The sequence below is a fragment of the Larimichthys crocea genome, chromosome II (assembly GCF_000972845.2).
Source record: "Larimichthys crocea isolate SSNF chromosome II, L_crocea_2.0, whole genome shotgun sequence".
NCBI lineage: Eukaryota > Metazoa > Chordata > Actinopteri > Sciaenidae > Larimichthys > Larimichthys crocea.
In genome coordinates, this window is record NC_040012.1 from 10,307,925 (window position 1) to 10,326,200 (window position 18,276).

General features: G+C 39.1%; 1 protein-coding gene across 1 annotated transcript; it reads left to right on the forward strand.

Annotated features, from left to right (window-relative positions):
* The first annotated feature begins 409 nt into the window (after positions 1 to 409).
* kiss1ra (KISS1 receptor a) lies at positions 410 to 15,879 on the forward strand. The gene is made up of 5 exons (XM_010729246.3): positions 410 to 2,228; positions 5,110 to 5,234; positions 11,461 to 11,596; positions 11,750 to 11,988; positions 13,167 to 15,879. Exons 1-5 carry the CDS (start codon positions 1,976 to 1,978, stop codon positions 13,545 to 13,547), a joined length of 1,134 nt encoding a protein of 377 aa, XP_010727548.1. The 5' UTR covers positions 410 to 1,975; the 3' UTR covers positions 13,548 to 15,879.
* The last annotated feature ends 2,397 nt before the right edge of the window (positions 15,880 to 18,276 follow it).

Sequence of the window (18,276 nt, forward strand, 5' to 3'; positions counted from 1 at the left end):
CTCAGTGAAGAATCCAAAGTGAGTATAAATTGCAGCTAACTGGTTGACCAAGTTAAAGTGCTTTAAAAGTCATTTCTGAGCTCTCAAAATACATTAAATATGTTGAAAAGACTGAATATATATTACTGAAATGCAGAGTTAGACATTATAACAGTTTTTCTTCAGTTTATCAGTGCAGGATTTTGTGGGCGGTCCTTAAAGGGTGGCTCGATGACACGCTGAGGCCACCCTGAGCATACCGCTGCACCCCTAGTAGAGAGATAAGAGATTAATTCATCTCACACACACACCCCCACAGTCCTGGAGCTGAGAATACTGCTCATTTTTACCTGATTTTGACACCTAATTTCATAAAGTTGTCGATATTTTTAATCATTCAAATTTGACTGGATGGTTAATAATACTTTCTTCTTTAGTCTGACAATCTCAGAACGCATATTTATTCTTATTTTACACAGACTTTAAGCAAAGAGCACATGCTTAAATTCTTCATGTTCCGAGTTCCTTTTTTTTTTTTCTATTAAGCCATAATCTGTTTCAGATCTGACACAAATATTATCCTTTATATCCCAAATACCTAATAAATAATTACCTTTGCTACGATGTTTAAAACCACATTTGTCTAGAAGCTTACCAGGTTTATCCTGAGATGTAACCTGACAATAACACTGTGTCCTGTTTACACTCATTCTGTGCAAAGGTATCTATGTGAGCTGCGGGGGGTTATCTTATTGTAACCCTCCCTGTGGAACAGGATGAGAGGTACAAATGGACAAAGAGACACAGAGAGTGTTTTAGGACACAAAAAGATGGATTGAGGGATAACGTTGCTAGGAGACCTGACATCAGCTATTTATCCCAGAATCATGCTGAAGCCCACGTGCATTGTGTGTATGCGTGTGTGTGTGTGTGTGTATACCTCCTCCCCACTGCGTCTGTGTCCTTGCTCTTGCTCGTGTTATAAAGCCGTCAGCATCTCCTTCGCTCTCTGCTTTGCGTGCGAGTAAAACTGAAGGCTGTTTCCCCTTAAACAAAAGTCAGTTCAGCTGTACTTGGAGAATGATGCTTGAGGTTTTACCTTCTTTCTTTTTTTTTTTAGACACACTTTTCTCAAGGTTGTAGAGCGAATATCAACTCCCCCTCAAGCCAGTGTCTTCTTTTAATCAATGGACTGAATGGAGGGTTAAGAAAAAATGCTTGAACAACACTACGGAGACAAACAGCAGTGGAACAAAGAGAGGTGAAAAGAAAAAGGAAGCTGCGGGGATGCTGGATTGTTTACCTTTCGATATTTGATGACCGAGCTCGTAGAGGACATTTATCTGCCGCTCGGCATTCACTCTGTCCGAAGGCTTGCTTATACAGCATGCTTTAAAGATCTGAGGGGTGATGTGGTGGCAGCGTGCAGACGGTTTTCATCTAACCTGATGTGAAGAAAAGAAGCACGTTCCTGCTCTCTTGTTCGCCTTCTTCTAATTTCTCTGTTATTGCGTTCCTGCTTTGGGCTGCAATGAAATGAACACTTCTCAGCAACTTGAGGGATCTTTTTCCCATCTTGTGTGTCCCCCCTCTCCACTCTATCAACTCCATCGCTCCATCTTTTCAACCACTTTGCAAACTTTTTTCTTTGGTAGCTAACTGTCATTTCTTTCCTTCCAAATTACAGTTTTTCCACAGACGCATTCACCTCTTTGCCTCTTATCCATTGTAAGCTCTTCCTACATTGCACCACTCACTTCAGTCTGTTCAGGCATTTTCTTTTCTTTTTTGCCCATATTTTCCTCTCCTCTTTCTCCATTTTCAGCTGTCTACATTTCTCTCCTTACTTCAGCCTGAGGGCACCCAAGACAGTGGCTGTACATCACATTGCACACACATACTGCATGTTCTCTCCCTTAATTGCCATTTTTTCCCTCTATACCCCTCGCAACCGGCTTCCTCTGCACATTTTTTCTTTCACTATTATCCTCTCACAATGTACTCAACCAAGGAGCTCTGGAACTCCACCGAGCAGATCTGGTTCAACGGCTCTGAGGCAAACTTATCTCTAGGAAGACGTGGGGATGATAAGGAGGAGGAAGGAGAGCAGCATCCCTTCCTCACAGATGCATGGCTGGTCCCCCTCTTCTTTGCCCTCATCATGCTGGTTGGACTGGTGGGAAACTCTCTGGTTATTTATGTCATTTCCAAACACAGACAGATGAGGACGGCAACTAACTTCTACATAGGTGAGTAAAGTGTTTCGGTTTGCATTTCTGGTGGAGATGCAAACACAGGACATGCTGGAGATCAGTCGGCTGGGATATATATGTTATCATGAACTCCCAGGGCATCAACTTCAATGTATCATATAGTTATTTAATGCATGTATCTATCTCTTTCATCTATCCAGCAACGCTTCACTGCATGCCAATTATGGGTTCAAAGAGCTTTAGGGGTCCGAAAGAAAGCTCAGTGTAATTTCAATCACTCTCCATTTGCACAGTTAGCACACAGCTCTGCATTAGCTGTCCGTGTTCATTACAAGTTTCACTTTAACCAAAAGAGATATATTCAGGTGTGTCCTGAATTGAAAAAATTGTTTCTTTGACTGGATACCTTAATTAAAATTCCATACAGGTGATTTGAATTATCTGCCAGAGGTGTTTTGGAATAATTAATTTGTGCAAGTAAGCAATTTTTACAGCCCAAGAGCATAAAAATGCATTTGCAACACACAAGGTTTGGCTAGTCTGCAGAAAATGCTTAGGGGACTCGTTCAAGCAATCAGTAATAAAAAAAATGGTTAAAGTCCAAACAAAGCAAATGAATGATATTACATTTTTAGTTGGATAATAAAAATACTCATTTAAACATTTCCCTCGACTACTGTTAGGAAAATATTAACAGCTGCATGCATTAAGATAAACAATTGGTTTTTAACCAGTCTGTGTCATTAATAAGAGCTCCAGTTAAACCTCAAACTTTAATATTCAAATCTAAATCTCTTTCCATAGCACTTTATTGCATTTGCTTTTTATGTATACTCAGTAAAATATAAAGATGTACTCCTGTTTCAGGCTGTTTAGGAGACAAATTGAAATGTACATTAATAACAGGTGTAAAGGTAAAGAAGTTTTTCATGTATTCATGGGGATTTTATTAATCTCAGGTGTATCTGAGAAATCAAAGCAGTGCATCAATCATGAACCAGTCTTACGTCTCCTCTGGTTTTCATTGTCCACCGACTTGAAGCCATCTGTAGCATGTCTGACAGAGCTTAGAAGAAGAATTGCAAAGGTGATTGATGAAGCGACAACTAAGGTTCCCACAATCCACAAAAGATGAGGGTAGAAGAAATACAGCAATGCATGTGAATGAGACAAAGCATGCATTTCTGTGCCGTACTGTAGAAACAATTTGTCTGTGTGTATTCATATTGCACTGTATATGTGACAAGAATTTGATCTGGATGAATGACAAATATTACAAGGCCACAGCACTGAAACTCTTTTAATATTCAGCGACATTAGATCAGAGCATGCACCATCTGCCGCCCTTTCAACATAATGGTCCGTCTACTATAACATGATTAGATCAGCTACTAAAACAAATAGGAGGCCGTATGTGGTACATCAGACAGAGTGACAGATTAAATAGGAAAAAAAGAAGCTGGATTGCCAAGGTTATCAGTGCAATTACACAATCTTAACAGGAATTTCATATGAGGGTATTGACATAGGCAATGTGCATTTAAATTAAGCATTTGTGGAAGAGTCTGCGTGTAGGTGTAGTCAGTGAATCAACAGCTGTGAGCTTGATTTTCTAAAAACAGCTACAGCACATGAACAACGGGTGCTGATCCTGAAGCAGTCACATCAGCTGCACTGATTTAACTTACTTAGCCAAAACACGAGCAGATACAGTGCTGTGGTGGTGTCCACAAAACTGAGTATAATCATGTTATTTTACAAAGAGGGGTTCATGCAGGGGTGCTGGGACTATTTTCTTGGAGGGCGTGCTGTAAACATGGACAGACTGGGAACACCAAGGATTTATAGTGCAGACACACTAAATTTAAACAAAAAAATGGTGCCAGTAAATAAGAGTTTACAAGCCAAAGTAGTCATAACATAGTCTTACCTTATGCAGTGTAGTTTTTCCTTGGCTCTGCTTTGTGCACAAATGTATTTGTCCGTTTTTCAGTTTCAGTAGCAATGAGAAAAAGTGCCTTGAGCTGTTTCTGCATCACATTATTACTCAGTTCATTCTTAACCTTGACAATCGTTGCGAAAAACATTGTATCGCCCAGTTCATATTAGTCTATGGCTGTTTTCCTTCGGGTCAAACAGTCATAACGTGCAAAGTGCGGTGTGTGTGTGGCCAATAAAGCGTTTGCAGTTTCTAACCATTTCTTAGCATTCATGAGTCAAACTCCTCTCTCTTAGTCTTAGTTTCTTTTGATTATTTCTCACTTGAGATCTGACATTATGAATGGATCTACTTGAACAGGTTGGAGGAGAAGACAGTGGTCAATACTTCCCTGCACCTGCCTTACAGACTATAGATAGCCTATTGACAATTTTGCCAATAGGCTATCCAACAGCCTGTTTGGGGGTTAACTGTGTAACCCCCCAAACAGGCTGTTTCAAAATCAAGTGGGCCGCAGTAAAAGGAAGCTATTTCACCCCCCACGCCCTTACTTCCAACATCATTTGGTCTATTTAGGAGTCCTTAATACTGCATCCATGTGACAATTTGCACAATCTTAATTAAATCACACTTACAGCCTCTAGTTCCAGTTCACCTCCAACGATATTCAGATCAATATCACAGAATGAGACTTTTGTGATTGAAGTAAAAAATGGTAGGGACAGCTGATATTGTAGAGAGGAGGATTACCAAAACATCTGTCTTAAACACAGCAAGTTCCTGTTTCCAACCAACAGACAGTGATGTTTTTCATGGTGTACAAATTGTAAGTGCATTATTATAATAAAGCTGTATCATCCTTTTTTCAGGTTATTAAAATTACTGTATATCCATTGTCAGGCTGAGGATGGTGTTTGGACATTTCTCTTAAAATCACTGTAAGAAAGACATTCTGCATGCTGTTTTCTCTCTGTGCAGCAAACCTGGCTGCCACGGACATCATCTTCTTGGTGTGCTGCGTACCCTTCACTGCCACCCTCTATCCTCTCCCTGGATGGATCTTCGGCAACTTCATGTGTAAATTTGTTGCTTTTCTACAGCAGGTAAAAATATTTTTTTTTTAATCTTACAATAATCATAAATACTCAGAAATATGGAGGACAGTCAATGGCGATTTTTAAAGTTTAAAGTTAAACTCAAAATAACACAAAGAGATGTCATTGTTCACAGATAACAAAATGCTTCTAGACGTTGCAGTGACATAAAGAAATATTTGCTTCCACTTGACCCTCTTCACCATAAAGGGAGCATTAAATGCTCTACACATGATCAGTGCCAGAAACTTCTATGAGCCATCGTCGTTCTTGAAGCGGTGCTTACTCCTGTGTTGGATTTATCTATCTGGAGTTCTTAGGGTTAGAGATCAATTTCATTTTAAGTCTAATATTGGATCTCACTTAAGCTCTGTTTAAATCTCAACAACTCCTGTTGGTAGTATGTGGCTCTTCTGCAGTTCAGTGCTAATGTTCACCTGCAAGTCCCTAACTCTCTGCCATTTGGTACCAAAGACGTAGTGGACATCGGGTTTATCAGAGCTACTACACTGAAAACAACAGCCAGCTCCGTCTGTAAACTGGGTTGATGAGAACAGCGAGATGAGACCAAAACAGTAAAGTGTGGGCTGTAAAACCAAAACAATAAGCTGAAAGATGCTAAAACGCTTTGTAGACTTGAGCAGGGTTTGATGATGAAAAAAATACTAGTGTTTTTATCTCCAAGTTTCTGAATAGCCAAACGGTGACATCCTCTTTGGTGACATAAACCTTTTCTAAACGTTGCTCTACTCAAGCACAGCTGCAGCAACAAACTATGCTGTTAATCATGCACACAACAAATCAGTGAAGCAAAACCTCTAAGCTTACATATAATTATTTTATTCTTCAATGCACAGATGCATCATCAAGGAAGAGCCGAGGGCACAACCTGTTGACTCGATGCACCTTATTTAAAGAGGATAGCCAATTAAAACATCCTTAAATGCTCAGCGAGTGACAAAGCGTGGAAATGAAGCTCAACTCTTAAAAGACCACACTGTAATTACACTGAGATACTCTATGAATATGCACACTTGACACCCAGACTCCGATAGCTTGAAAAAGTTATAGCCTACAGGGTTGGAGGGTGTCCATAGCCATGTTTACATATTAAGCAGCTAGTAAAGTTCAGTTTGTTAGGAGCTTGGGTTTAAAGTGCACCTTATTCATTATGAAGGTAGACAGGAGGAGTAGATGATCTGCCAGGCTTAAAAAGTGAAGAAATGTTCTTGTGAATGCATAATAACTTGAAGTAGATGACTAATTTAAGCACAAAAGAAGAAAAAAAAAGTCCGTCTGAGAGGCAGGCCAAGAACATACACAGGCAGGGGGAAAGGCTAAAAGCATTTTTAATTGAAAACACTGAGACGTGATTCATTTTATTCCTCTGAACATGGAGATTAGTACCTTCTAAGCTGATCTTTGTTGAAACAATGGCTCCTGAGGATGTCGATTCTGCCTACACCACGTCCTTTGGAAAATGTTAATAGCACGTCTGTCAAACCCGTCTTGTATCTTTGACAGCTTTTCTGTTTTCACGCAGCCAGTTTCTCTATCTTTGTAACTCTGCATGCGTGCTAAAATGTAAAAATCAGCCTTATATGAAGGGAGACCTGGCAGCATGAGTTATTGCACATGCATACAGTAAGAGAAGGTAATTAGGCTTTTAATGATTATAACGAAACAGGAGAACTAACTGCTCATTTCGAAGAAATATGGACGGTTAACCTGAGTAGTATCTCAAAATTGACACAGTTCAATGAAAACAACCAAAGGGAGGCAGCAGGTGAAATGAACTATGCCTACTGTGTTTGCACCCATCATCAGTTTCTGTTCAAGCAACATGACATGACAGATTACCCAACTGCTGCTACTATTTCACAAAGTACAATTGATTGCACCACAGCAGAGAAAAAGCAGAGAGCTTAATAAGACTCAGCAATTAATTAAAAAGCTGGTAACAACACACATATTTTCCTTTCCTTATAGTGTTATATTGAACAGAGGAGCCAGGAAACCAGACTCAGTGAAAACAGTTTAATAAATGTGGAATAAGAGGATTTTAAGGTCAAGGTGGTTGGATAGGGTCAGTGCCGGGAGGTGCAGTGCTGGTGGTGGCAAAATCCAAGAAGCAGAGAGGATGATGAGACTGTGCAAAAATTCCGAGGCAGAGCAAAAACAGGATTAGGAACACAGCTGTAGCGTTCAGCTGTAGCAACTACTAGACTAGAGAGACACAACGATCTGACGAGTTTGGAAGGTGGAGGCTTTTATCCTGTCCAGGTTGACTGGTTGATGTGGATGCAGGTGTGGTGGCAGTTAGACAGGTGAGCAGCATACACAAACGGCCTGAGACAAACAAGACACACACGACACAGAGGAGAGCGGAAAACAGAAAGCACAACAGAAGGAAGAGGGAACGATGAGGCAAAGCCTTATCCTTAATCTTAAAAGTACTTAAGTAAATGAACTTCCTTAGAGTATGAGAGTAAGTCACAAGTCCAGTCCAAATCCTCAACAAGTCATTTCGTACTCGTCACGACAGTATTAATACAACACGATCATATTAAACTTGCATCAAAGCCTGGACGCACATCACCCCAGTTCAATGAGTTTACATGAACTCCTTATCAAATTTTAAATTAATAAATATTACACACTGTGTTTATTAATCCTAAAGTTGTCGGATGGGGAACTGTTTCAGTGATGACCTACGTCAAGCATTTCAGACACAGCAGCAATGTTGGACTAATGGCCATCCATCCATCAGCATGACACTGTAGAGTGTTTACAGTTTGCAAAACAACATTATGAGGATGAGTCCTGTTTTTAATTTTAAAAAACACAGTGATCCTGCAAACAGACTTTACCTAATCTCTGCTTAAAAACAAGCTAAATCAAAACTTACCATACTCATATGAATGCCCCAATAACACACTATAGATAACGTCAGAAAGTGTTACCGGAATAGAAAAGAAGCACACATGATCTTTGTCGTAGATATATAATTCACAGATGCTACTTTTCATCCATTCCTGTTATGAGTTTATTTTTATCATGAACTGAGTAGGAATCCCTTTGAAAGAGAGGTGTTACATCTCTCTTTATACTTTTGTGTGTTCTTTTCATGTTACCTTGGTGAACCATCCACCACACATAGATTTCTGCTTTTTACACCTCTTTCATCTTCGTCTCTGTTATGAGAGAGCTTCAATATGTTTGAGTCACTGGTGTTGTATTGAGAAAATCACAGGAGTTACTGCAATATGTGGCAAATTCAAAGAAAGAGACACAAAGCGGGACACTAATCATAGATCAGAATCATAGATTTATGAATATTTGAAGTTATCGTATGAATAATTTACCATGACAGTGAAAGATCAAAGTAAAAATGTTGAGTTGTTGTCTTATTATTTATTATTCCTTATTTCTATCATTATTTATTATTTGCTTTATCATTAATATTCATAATAAAAATTGCACTTCAAGCTCAGAGATCATAGATTTTTCATGAGGACTGGGGATGAATAATGTCCAAAGCAGCAAGCGTTCTGTAAGAAAGGAGTATGTTTTGTTTTCCAGTGTTTTTATTGTCCAGTATTGGAAATTCAGCTTAAACTTCATCAGTATAAAAGAGATTATGGATAAGTTTTTTTTAAGTCACATTTAACTGGAACTTCCTTTTGAATTCAGCGCAGAACAGAGACTGAATGTCCACAATAATGTTCATTTTCTGTGAAAACCATTTTATACCTAATGAACAGGAGAAAGTCTCAATTAAGCTAAATGCGTTTTTGACAGAAATAGAGATTCTTTTTTCAGAAAAGATGTGCAACCTTTGTGAAACATAATACAATCTTTCTTCATCTCGTTAAAAGAAATTAAACGCTCTTTTTTCAATGTCCAACCTGGTTCTTTTGAATCGACTCAATGCATTAAAGATAACAGGTGCTTTTAACGCACTTTCTTAAGAAATGAGAAAAAATACAGTACCCACTTTTTTCAGTGGCCTCGACACTGAACTCACCGTGACCCCTTTCTGTCTTTCTCATCATATCCTTTGAAACACTGATGTGGTGCTCCAGACCTCCGGAGGGTAATGGCTGCTGGCTTCATAGTCACAGATAAGAGGTGGAGAGAAAAATAGAAAGAGGCACATGGGAGGGATATAAGAGGAACAAAAATTAGATCCTATTTGGCATATTTCTAAGAGCACTAGAGAACTTTTGACCTCTCATTTTTCACCATGCCGCATATTTCACGGCAAAATATATTCATTCGCCTTCGCAGAGCTCAGTGCCATCCTCAGAGGTTTGTGTATATGGCGTGAAGAAAATTCATTTTTGTGAAGAGACTCCTCTACTAGAAGTGTAGTGAAGTGTAAATGCAGTGAAGTGACGTACCTGTAATGGAAGGAAAAATATAGTCACACAAATCCCACATTACACTATAAATTAGCATTCTTCAGATGTGTCTAAGTTGAACTAAATCAAGCATAATTAAACCCACATTCAAATTTCAATTTACTGATTTGTTCATATGCTAATTAAAAATACTTGACACAAAAGCAGCCTCCTCTCTGCGTCTATATTCCCTCCCCGGCTCTCACCCCTCCCATTTGCTCTTCACTTTAAAAGCATGAGAGCTCATTAGCTCAAACCTCAGACAAGTAGCAGAGCGGGTATGAAATAAAGCCGGTGTCTTGAGAACAGAGGGAAAAAATCAGCTTAAACTTCTTATTTGCTCTTTAATAAGGGCTGGATCTATGCGGCTGGACACACAGGACATTAGAAAGGTGGCAGCCAACTTCTTTGTTTGTGATATACCCTCTAAGACATCCGCTTCCTCTAATAGCTTGAGCACAAACTGCAGAGCCTTTTTCATCTTGTGAAAACATTTTGAGTTTGTAGCGCTGGAAATAATCACTTTAAATCTGCTGTACAACTGCTAATTCTGTCCCTTGAATTAGCTGATAATTCAAGGGACAGAGCGGTACTACATACCATATTAGGGGATAATGAACACCAAATATATTTCCATATCAAAGCAATCTTACAGTTTACAGCAAAAACAGTGCACCTTTGCTGATTTAACTCGGTTGTTTTTCTGTCTATTTGCTGTTAACTGCTCCATTATCATTCCTTTTCTCTCAGTATGAATACAACATGTAAAATATTTTGAATAAAGTCTCTTTTTGTGACCCTGAGATGATTCAGATAAAAGTTGACAAGTTTACAGTGCATTGCTTTTCTAAAAAAACAGCTTTGGATGTCATTTTGGGCTTTGGACTGCAGCAAGAAAAACCTATCCTGATTCCCAGAAGTCATTACGCACATACTTTCTTGTTTTGCCAAATACATTTTAAGGGAAAACGTAATTGCTGCCTGCTTTATGTTTCACTGCAATGTTTCTGCTAGTGCAGGAAGTGCTACATATTTGCAACACATGCAAGTCATGGGGAGATGGAGACCAGGATTTACATCCTGAGTAGAGGGTGATGCAAGGTTTAAGCATTTAGATTGAGGTCAGGAAAAGATTGTGAATTTAAACTAAACTGCAGTGTTTCTCTAAACTTAACCGAGCGCTACTAGTGACTGATAATAATGGTGTTTTGTCGTGTTTTATTGCTACGGGTGGATGTTCTATAGCAAAAGAAGATACTGGAAAAACAAATCCAATATTGTTACCAACATTTTGCAACTTGATATATGCAGATATGTAGTAAAGAGAGTGCTGCGCATGTTTTTTTTTTTGAGCTGTAAGTTATTTATATGACATTACTGTAATGAAACACGTCAGTTATGGTGTTAACATTGACATTATTTCATTACATTCATTTTTTTTAATTGCCTTCCCATTTCATTTGTGTCATCTACTGTTTTAAATCACACCGAACCTTTCGAGGCCAGAGCTGACATAGCAAAGTGTTTGGAATTATTTTACTCCATGTTAACACTCTCTAATGAAACGTGGGTACACCCCCATCAGACACTGACACACACACACACACACTGCGGAGAATCAGCCTCTCTGAGTTGTTAGTTCAGCTACAACACAGAAACTCACCCAAAGACTGTGAACATGTTTCTAAGACTGTCAAAGCTCCAGAAGACTTTTTGTGTTTCCAGCACAGACACGTTTGCTCTTTCAAACCAGAAGAATCAAAATGTTATTTCTAGAAGGTCATACATATTTACATATATACATCATCAATATGTTTTACTGTCTTTCTTAGGTGACAGTCCAAGCCACCTGTATCACTCTGACAGCTATGAGCGGTGACCGCTGTTACGTCACAGTCTATCCTCTGAAATCCCTGCGCCACCGAACACCAAGGGTAGCCATGATCGTCTCCATCTGCATTTGGATTGGTTTGTCCTGCTTGTTTCCTCTAAGCACATTTAATATTCTTTTTTTTTAATTAAGTCACCACAGATTTTATTTAACTAGATGTAAAATAGGTAAGAAAATTAGCGTACATGATCTCTATGACTTAAACTAACACAGTCCTTGTCCTTGTCCAGGCTCCTTTATTCTGTCCACCCCGATTTTAGTGTACCAGCGTATAGAGGATGGTTACTGGTATGGCCCAAGGCAATACTGCATGGAGAGATTCCCCTCTAAGACACATGAGAGGGCTTTCATCCTCTACCAGTTTATTGCTGCCTACCTGCTGCCTGTCCTCACTATTTCCTTCTGCTACACTCTGATGGTGAAGAGGGTAGGACAGCCTACAGTCGAACCTGTAGACAACAACTATCAGGTATGGATGAGGGTTGTTCTGCTTTCCTTTGTGCTTAATGTTACATTATGTAACAACTACGATCACACGCAAGAAACACTCGACAGCACTAAGTCACACACCACCGACTATTTTATATTTCATTTAGAGCATCTTGATGCACAGTAAAGAAAACTGCTGTGAACTATAGCTGCTGTTAGCTAGAGTCAGCTCAGTTTGTTAGCTGAGCTCATGAGCAGCATTGGAGTGGTAGTGTCGACACTGGTACCACAGGCGTTTTGAACCATCTTTGGAAGATGAGGTTTTCAGGCAGGGGACGGGGGATTGCAGTCGAAGAGCAATGTAACTGGGTTTAGCAAAAGTAGAGCTTGGCAGAACAAAGAGGCCAAAGAGAACGACTGGAGAGTGATCAAGTGAGAGGCTGGCAGATGAGTAAATTGGGGACTTGAATGTTCTTTATCTTGCTTTTAATGTTGGCTGGCTTTGAAAATGTCCTTTAAAGCACCGTTCTTTGTAGCAGCTGTAATCAATAGTTTTATAACGACAAAGGTTAAAATGACTAATGCTCATAATAACATAGAATCACCCAGCTTTGCAGTTTGTTTTAGCTCTATGGCACTTTTCAGCATTTTTTTAAATGAATTGTTTTGCTTTTACAGCCGGCAACTTCAATGTTTTGGTTGACTCCCGCTACTCTAATGATGCTTTTCAGCACCAGCAGGCAGTTTGTTTTTTTTTCAGTGAAAAAGCTTCAAAGACATAGCCAAAGCCATATACTACCTGCCCAGAACCAACACAAACAAAGTTAGTGACCAGCAAAGGGAACATAGTGGAGCCATTAACAGCTAATAGGGCAGATATTTCCCTAAAGACTGGGTAGACGCCAGGACCGGAGCTAAATGGATGGTGGACTCCAAATGAATGATGATGTTGTTCTCTAACTTCTGTGTGCAACTATTTCCAACAAAGTCTGCCATATCGACTTGAAGGTGGAGATATCAGTGTTGTGTTTAGAGCGTGTCCTCAGTGTCAGGTTTAAGCAGTCGTATGTCTTCTGTGACTGTATGAATTATGAATTGACACAAAGACATCTCTGTTCAGTTGAAAATGTTTTACCTTGAAAACAAACAAGTGACTGAAGGAAACAGATCTACTGTAAACACACCTTAAGACACCTCCTCTCATCTTGTCCTCCTCAGGTCAACCTCCTGTCTGAAAGAACTATCAGTATCAGGAGCAAAGTCTCCAAGATGGTGGTTGTAATTGTCCTGCTTTTCACCATCTGCTGGGGTCCCATCCAGATCTTCGCCCTTTTTCAGTCTTTTTATCCACACTATAAGCACAACTACGCCACATACAAGATCAAGACTTGGGCCAACTGCATGTCCTACGCCAACTCTTCTGTCAACCCCATAGTTTACGGTTTCATGGGAGCCACCTTCCAAAAGTCCTTCAGGAAAACCTTCCCATTTCTGTTCAAGCACAAGGTCAGAGATAGCAGCATGGCTTCGAGGACTGCCAACGCAGAGATCAAGTTTGTTGCCGCAGAGGAAGGCAACAATAATAACGCAATGAATTGAATCTGGCAAGTAAAAATGGGAATAATGAGAATATTGTTTGTATCCAGGCCAATCGCTGCAAGAAGAAAATTAAAGCAGACGCTGTTTGGCAGAGACATTCATAATTATGTTAAATAATACAACTAATTAATGAACTGACATGGAGAAACACAGACTCATAATATGGATGGACACAAACAGAGTTTGGCACAATATGTTAGCTGCTCTGTTGCAGGCTGTGTTGGCACATAGCATCATCTATGAACTGCCAAACACCATTGAAAGCTGTGGAGTCCTGTTCATGGCTGGATTTGGACAGCAGATGATATTATGTATTCGAAGACATTTGAGGATATGTGTTCTGGAAATGGCTGATGCATCTGCATTTTAGATGGCATCTGTTGACATCACTGGAGAGAAAGAGAATTCAGCTACTGTCTGTATCTGTCGTTCTTTAATATTTACATTATTATGATTTGATTATTTTATTTATCGAAGGCATAGTTTGACATTTTGACGTCTCTTGACTTGCTTACAGAAAATGACATGAGAAAATTGTGACTGCTCTTTTGTCTGAGGACTACAGTATAACGTGACTCTGCAGCCAGAAGGTGAATAGCTTAACTTAGCATAAAGACTGGAAGCGGTGGGAAATAGCAGCACCAACATATTTATAGCATGCAAACATTCAAACATTTCAATTATTGAGCTTCAGTGAGGTGTTTGTAGGCATATTTTCTTAACTTTGACACAGCCAAGATAGCTAATTCCCACTTTTTTCTTTGTATGTTTGCTACGTTTATGTCTTATTGTAATTCTCATGTTGGACTGATTCTAATTATGAACTTGTAAATATCATTCATGTTAAATTACAAGCTGAAATAAAGACTGGGAAACTTGGATTTTTCACACATTATTAGGCCAATGTGTGAAAAACCAAACAATGATGGATGTTTCATGACAGCCAAAAGCCATTGTTGAATGTGATTTAAGCCACATTTAATGTTTGTGATGTTATATTGTCAGTTTATAGTATTTTCATAATTGTCTTAAGATGCGTGTTTACCTGGAGGTTGCTGTCTTAGTCATGTTTTTATTCTTGGTCTTGTGTTAGGCCAATTTTGCAAATACCTCTTTGGTGTTTGGTATGACAGAGATGGAGACAAAAGCCTTTTTTTTTTTTTTTTTTAAACACATTCAACCAGCTGTGAAACCGTGAGCTCAGGGTTAAAGTTTTGCTTCTCTGTTTGGTGAGAATCCAGCAACACAACACCAGCAGGTGTGTCTCTGCTGCCAAACTTGATGAGTGGGAGATGGTTGCAACAGGGGTTACAACCAGCGAAGCATGGACAGTGTTCACCTTTCTTTTGTGTCCATCACACAGACATTCACAGCCTCCACAATACCTTGTCCACCTACATACACAGACACACACATGCACTTTCACCCAGTACATCCAGGTGTTGTTTGCTGGCGCACCAGTTGTGACATCTTTGAGAAACACCCTTGAATGAGCTTGTCAAACTGGCTTAACTCCAAATGGTGGAGGTGATCCACATGGCCTGTGCTCTGCATTTTGAGGTGGAACTTGTTCAGAGAGCAGCTGCCTCCATGAATTGAGACACAGCCTATCATTACTGATGATTCTACAAAGCCTCTGCCAGCTCTCCACTTCCCAGACGTGGTCCTTTTCTCTTCACCCTGCACAGTAACATTCAGAATCTGCTAATGTATCTCTCATTTGAAATGTAGATATTGTAGGACTTGTTGTCTTCAGGGCTCCATTTGAATTACATGAAAATGTCTTTGAAAGGAAAAACAGCTGGGTTGCCATAATTATCCAGAAAGCATAAATAACAGAAAGAGGCTCAAGGGCCGCCATTAATTGAGATAACATTTGGGCGTCTTTTGCAAACACACACAAGTGGACAAATCTTTGTCTATGACCACCTATAGATGTAACCTACCAGATTCGGTAGTAGATAGTAATTATATGTAACACTGAATACAGTTTCAGCACAACACGTAGCCTGTAGTCACACAAATGAACACATTTTCCATTTATATGAAATCTGTCTGTTTATCTATAATTATTCTTAGAATAAGAATTTTATAAAAGGCAGCTAAATAAAGGAAATGTGACTCAGTTTCATTAGCAAATCCAGAATAAATTATGTGGTATAAAGGGTTCACTTTTATCCGAGCGCTACCGTTACCAGGTTTAATTCAATTCAGCACTAACGACAGCTCATTGCCTTTTAATGAATGTGAATAGTGTTGCGTTTCTTTCATTTCAAGTTTATTGTACATCCACGATGACCAAAGTTGTCAATGATGTGTTTTCTGCCTTACTGAGTAGTTTGTAACTTTGCCTTTTCTCAGATTGTGATTCTCTGTCTGTTCTGGTTGTTTCCTCAGTAAAGCTTCATTCATGAACAATAAAACAATGTGAACATTTCATGTTTCATTAGATCTCCTCAAACCACAAAGGGTTTATTGAAGGGAAAATGACCAATGACCAGTACTGATGATTGGATAATTTCTCAGGGTTATGTGTGAAAAATGAAACTATTTAAAACTATAACTCACTGTGTTAGTGCCAATTAGGCATTATCCTGAAAATAGATATTTAGCTGCCGTAGAGTCCTGAATAACTTCATATGACATTTGCACTGACTATTAAACAAAAATAACCATGTGTCTGCTTACTGGCTGATTTTTCTAACTGAGAAAATTATTAGATTCTACTTAATAAACCAACAATTATCTGCAGTATAACTAATGGATACAGGAGAAATGAATGCAGAGGATCATAATCAGAATGATAAATATTGTTACCCCAAACTAAGATGGTGAACTGCATATTCATCGTTACATGTGCTGAATATCTGCTTGTTTGAATTGTGAGTATTTTGCTGAGACAACCTTGCATTGGAGACGTGACCACCTATATATATAAATATTTCAATCAAGAGGCAAGTGAATGAAGTTAAGACAATATCTATTAAATAACAGATGATATATGATAAGTTTTGACAGAGCGTGTTCGGTTCTTAGATTCTACAGGGACATTTGTGATTGATGCGGGGGTCTCTCCTGAGCAGCTGCGACACAAACCCCTCCATGGAGTCCAGACACATGGTGGTGATGGTGGTGGAGGATGATGACTGTTGAGACTGATGGGCAGCTGATGAGGCTGATGAAATGATGCGTCTGCACAATGATGGTGGAGACAGAGGGGCGCACATGCAGCACACAACAACATGGAGGCAAAAAGAGACAATCAAATTTGAAAAGACAGCCAGCAGAAGATGACAGCAAGTCTGTTTTATTTATTTCATCTTGTGCGGGTAGTGCTTTTTATTCATTTTATTTGTATTTTTATTGTTTTCTATCTTTCTATTATCTACTTCATGTTTTGCTGTGTTTCTATTGTGTTATTTATTGTGTTCTAACTTGTTGTGCAGCACTTTGGAAACCCTGTGTGTTGCTAAAATCGTGCTATATAAATAAAGTGGATTGGATTGGATTGGATTGGATTGGATTGGATTGGAGCGAGGAAACAAGCCTAAGAGGACTGAATCACAGGATGAAAAAACACACAAAAGAATATTTTCCTTGACTGAACTTTCACGAGTGCATTACTGTGCCTCTTCGCAGAGGAGAGAGGAAATGAGGTGGCACAAAATAGAGGACTAAGAAAGGATCTATGTTTGGACAAGAGTGTGAGTACCTCTGTTCTAACCACATCATGGTAGCAACTTGTCAGCAACAATTTCACTATGACATAAACCATACCCTGCTTTATCTGTTTTACTGTAAATGGGATCATAATTTACAAAATGAACATCATGATGTATGACGCATGACTTCCAGATGAAAAAAACAAAAACAAAAGAAAAAAAAATGACAATAACGCCACAACAACCCTGACTCACTGTTCCTGAACAGGAGATCTACCCACACTGTGCACCAATGTACTTAATGTGATGAACTGAAGCACTCTACTGCTGTTTATTCATTTCTTTATTTCTGAGTTGCTAACTGTAGTTTAACTGTAGCTCTGAAAAACACCTGCACAGGTAACGTTTACATCATTCGGTGCCATGCTGAACTAAATAAAGGCTGCAGCAAACAGCGAGTAGTCAGAATGTGGGAGGCTTGATTCACTGAAAAGTTTTAAGCCAGTGACACAAAGGCTGCATGGCACTCGTGTACACTCATTGTACTCAGTCTGTTGTAGCTGAGGTTCTCCTCTGTGACTCTTGATATCCGTCATTGTCCATTTACCCTGTATGGACTGCAGCCTTTGTGAACACAAAAATGTTCTCCCTCATCTATTGAGGCTTTGTGTTCGAATGAAGGACGTAAATGAAAGACAGAAAATAGTCTTGTTGATGAGATTCCTAACGCTTTCAGATGATCTATTGTGATGCAGCAGTCTGTTACATTTTAAGAGGAAAACAGGCTCCAGTACATTAACATTGAAAACATGGTGACATAACGTAAAAACGCTATCCACACCAATCCAAAACAATAAAAAATAAATAACTTAACTTACTTAAATTAATAAAAATACAATGATAGATAAAAAGATTTTTTAAAACTAGTAAGAATACTACTGATGTTTCAGAAACATTTACATGTAACACTGCAGCCCCTTCAGTACCATTTTGGATCTGTTTGGATCCATGATGCGATTGTTAATGGTGCCCACCGTTATTCTCCTCACTTCACTGAATGGGTAAGG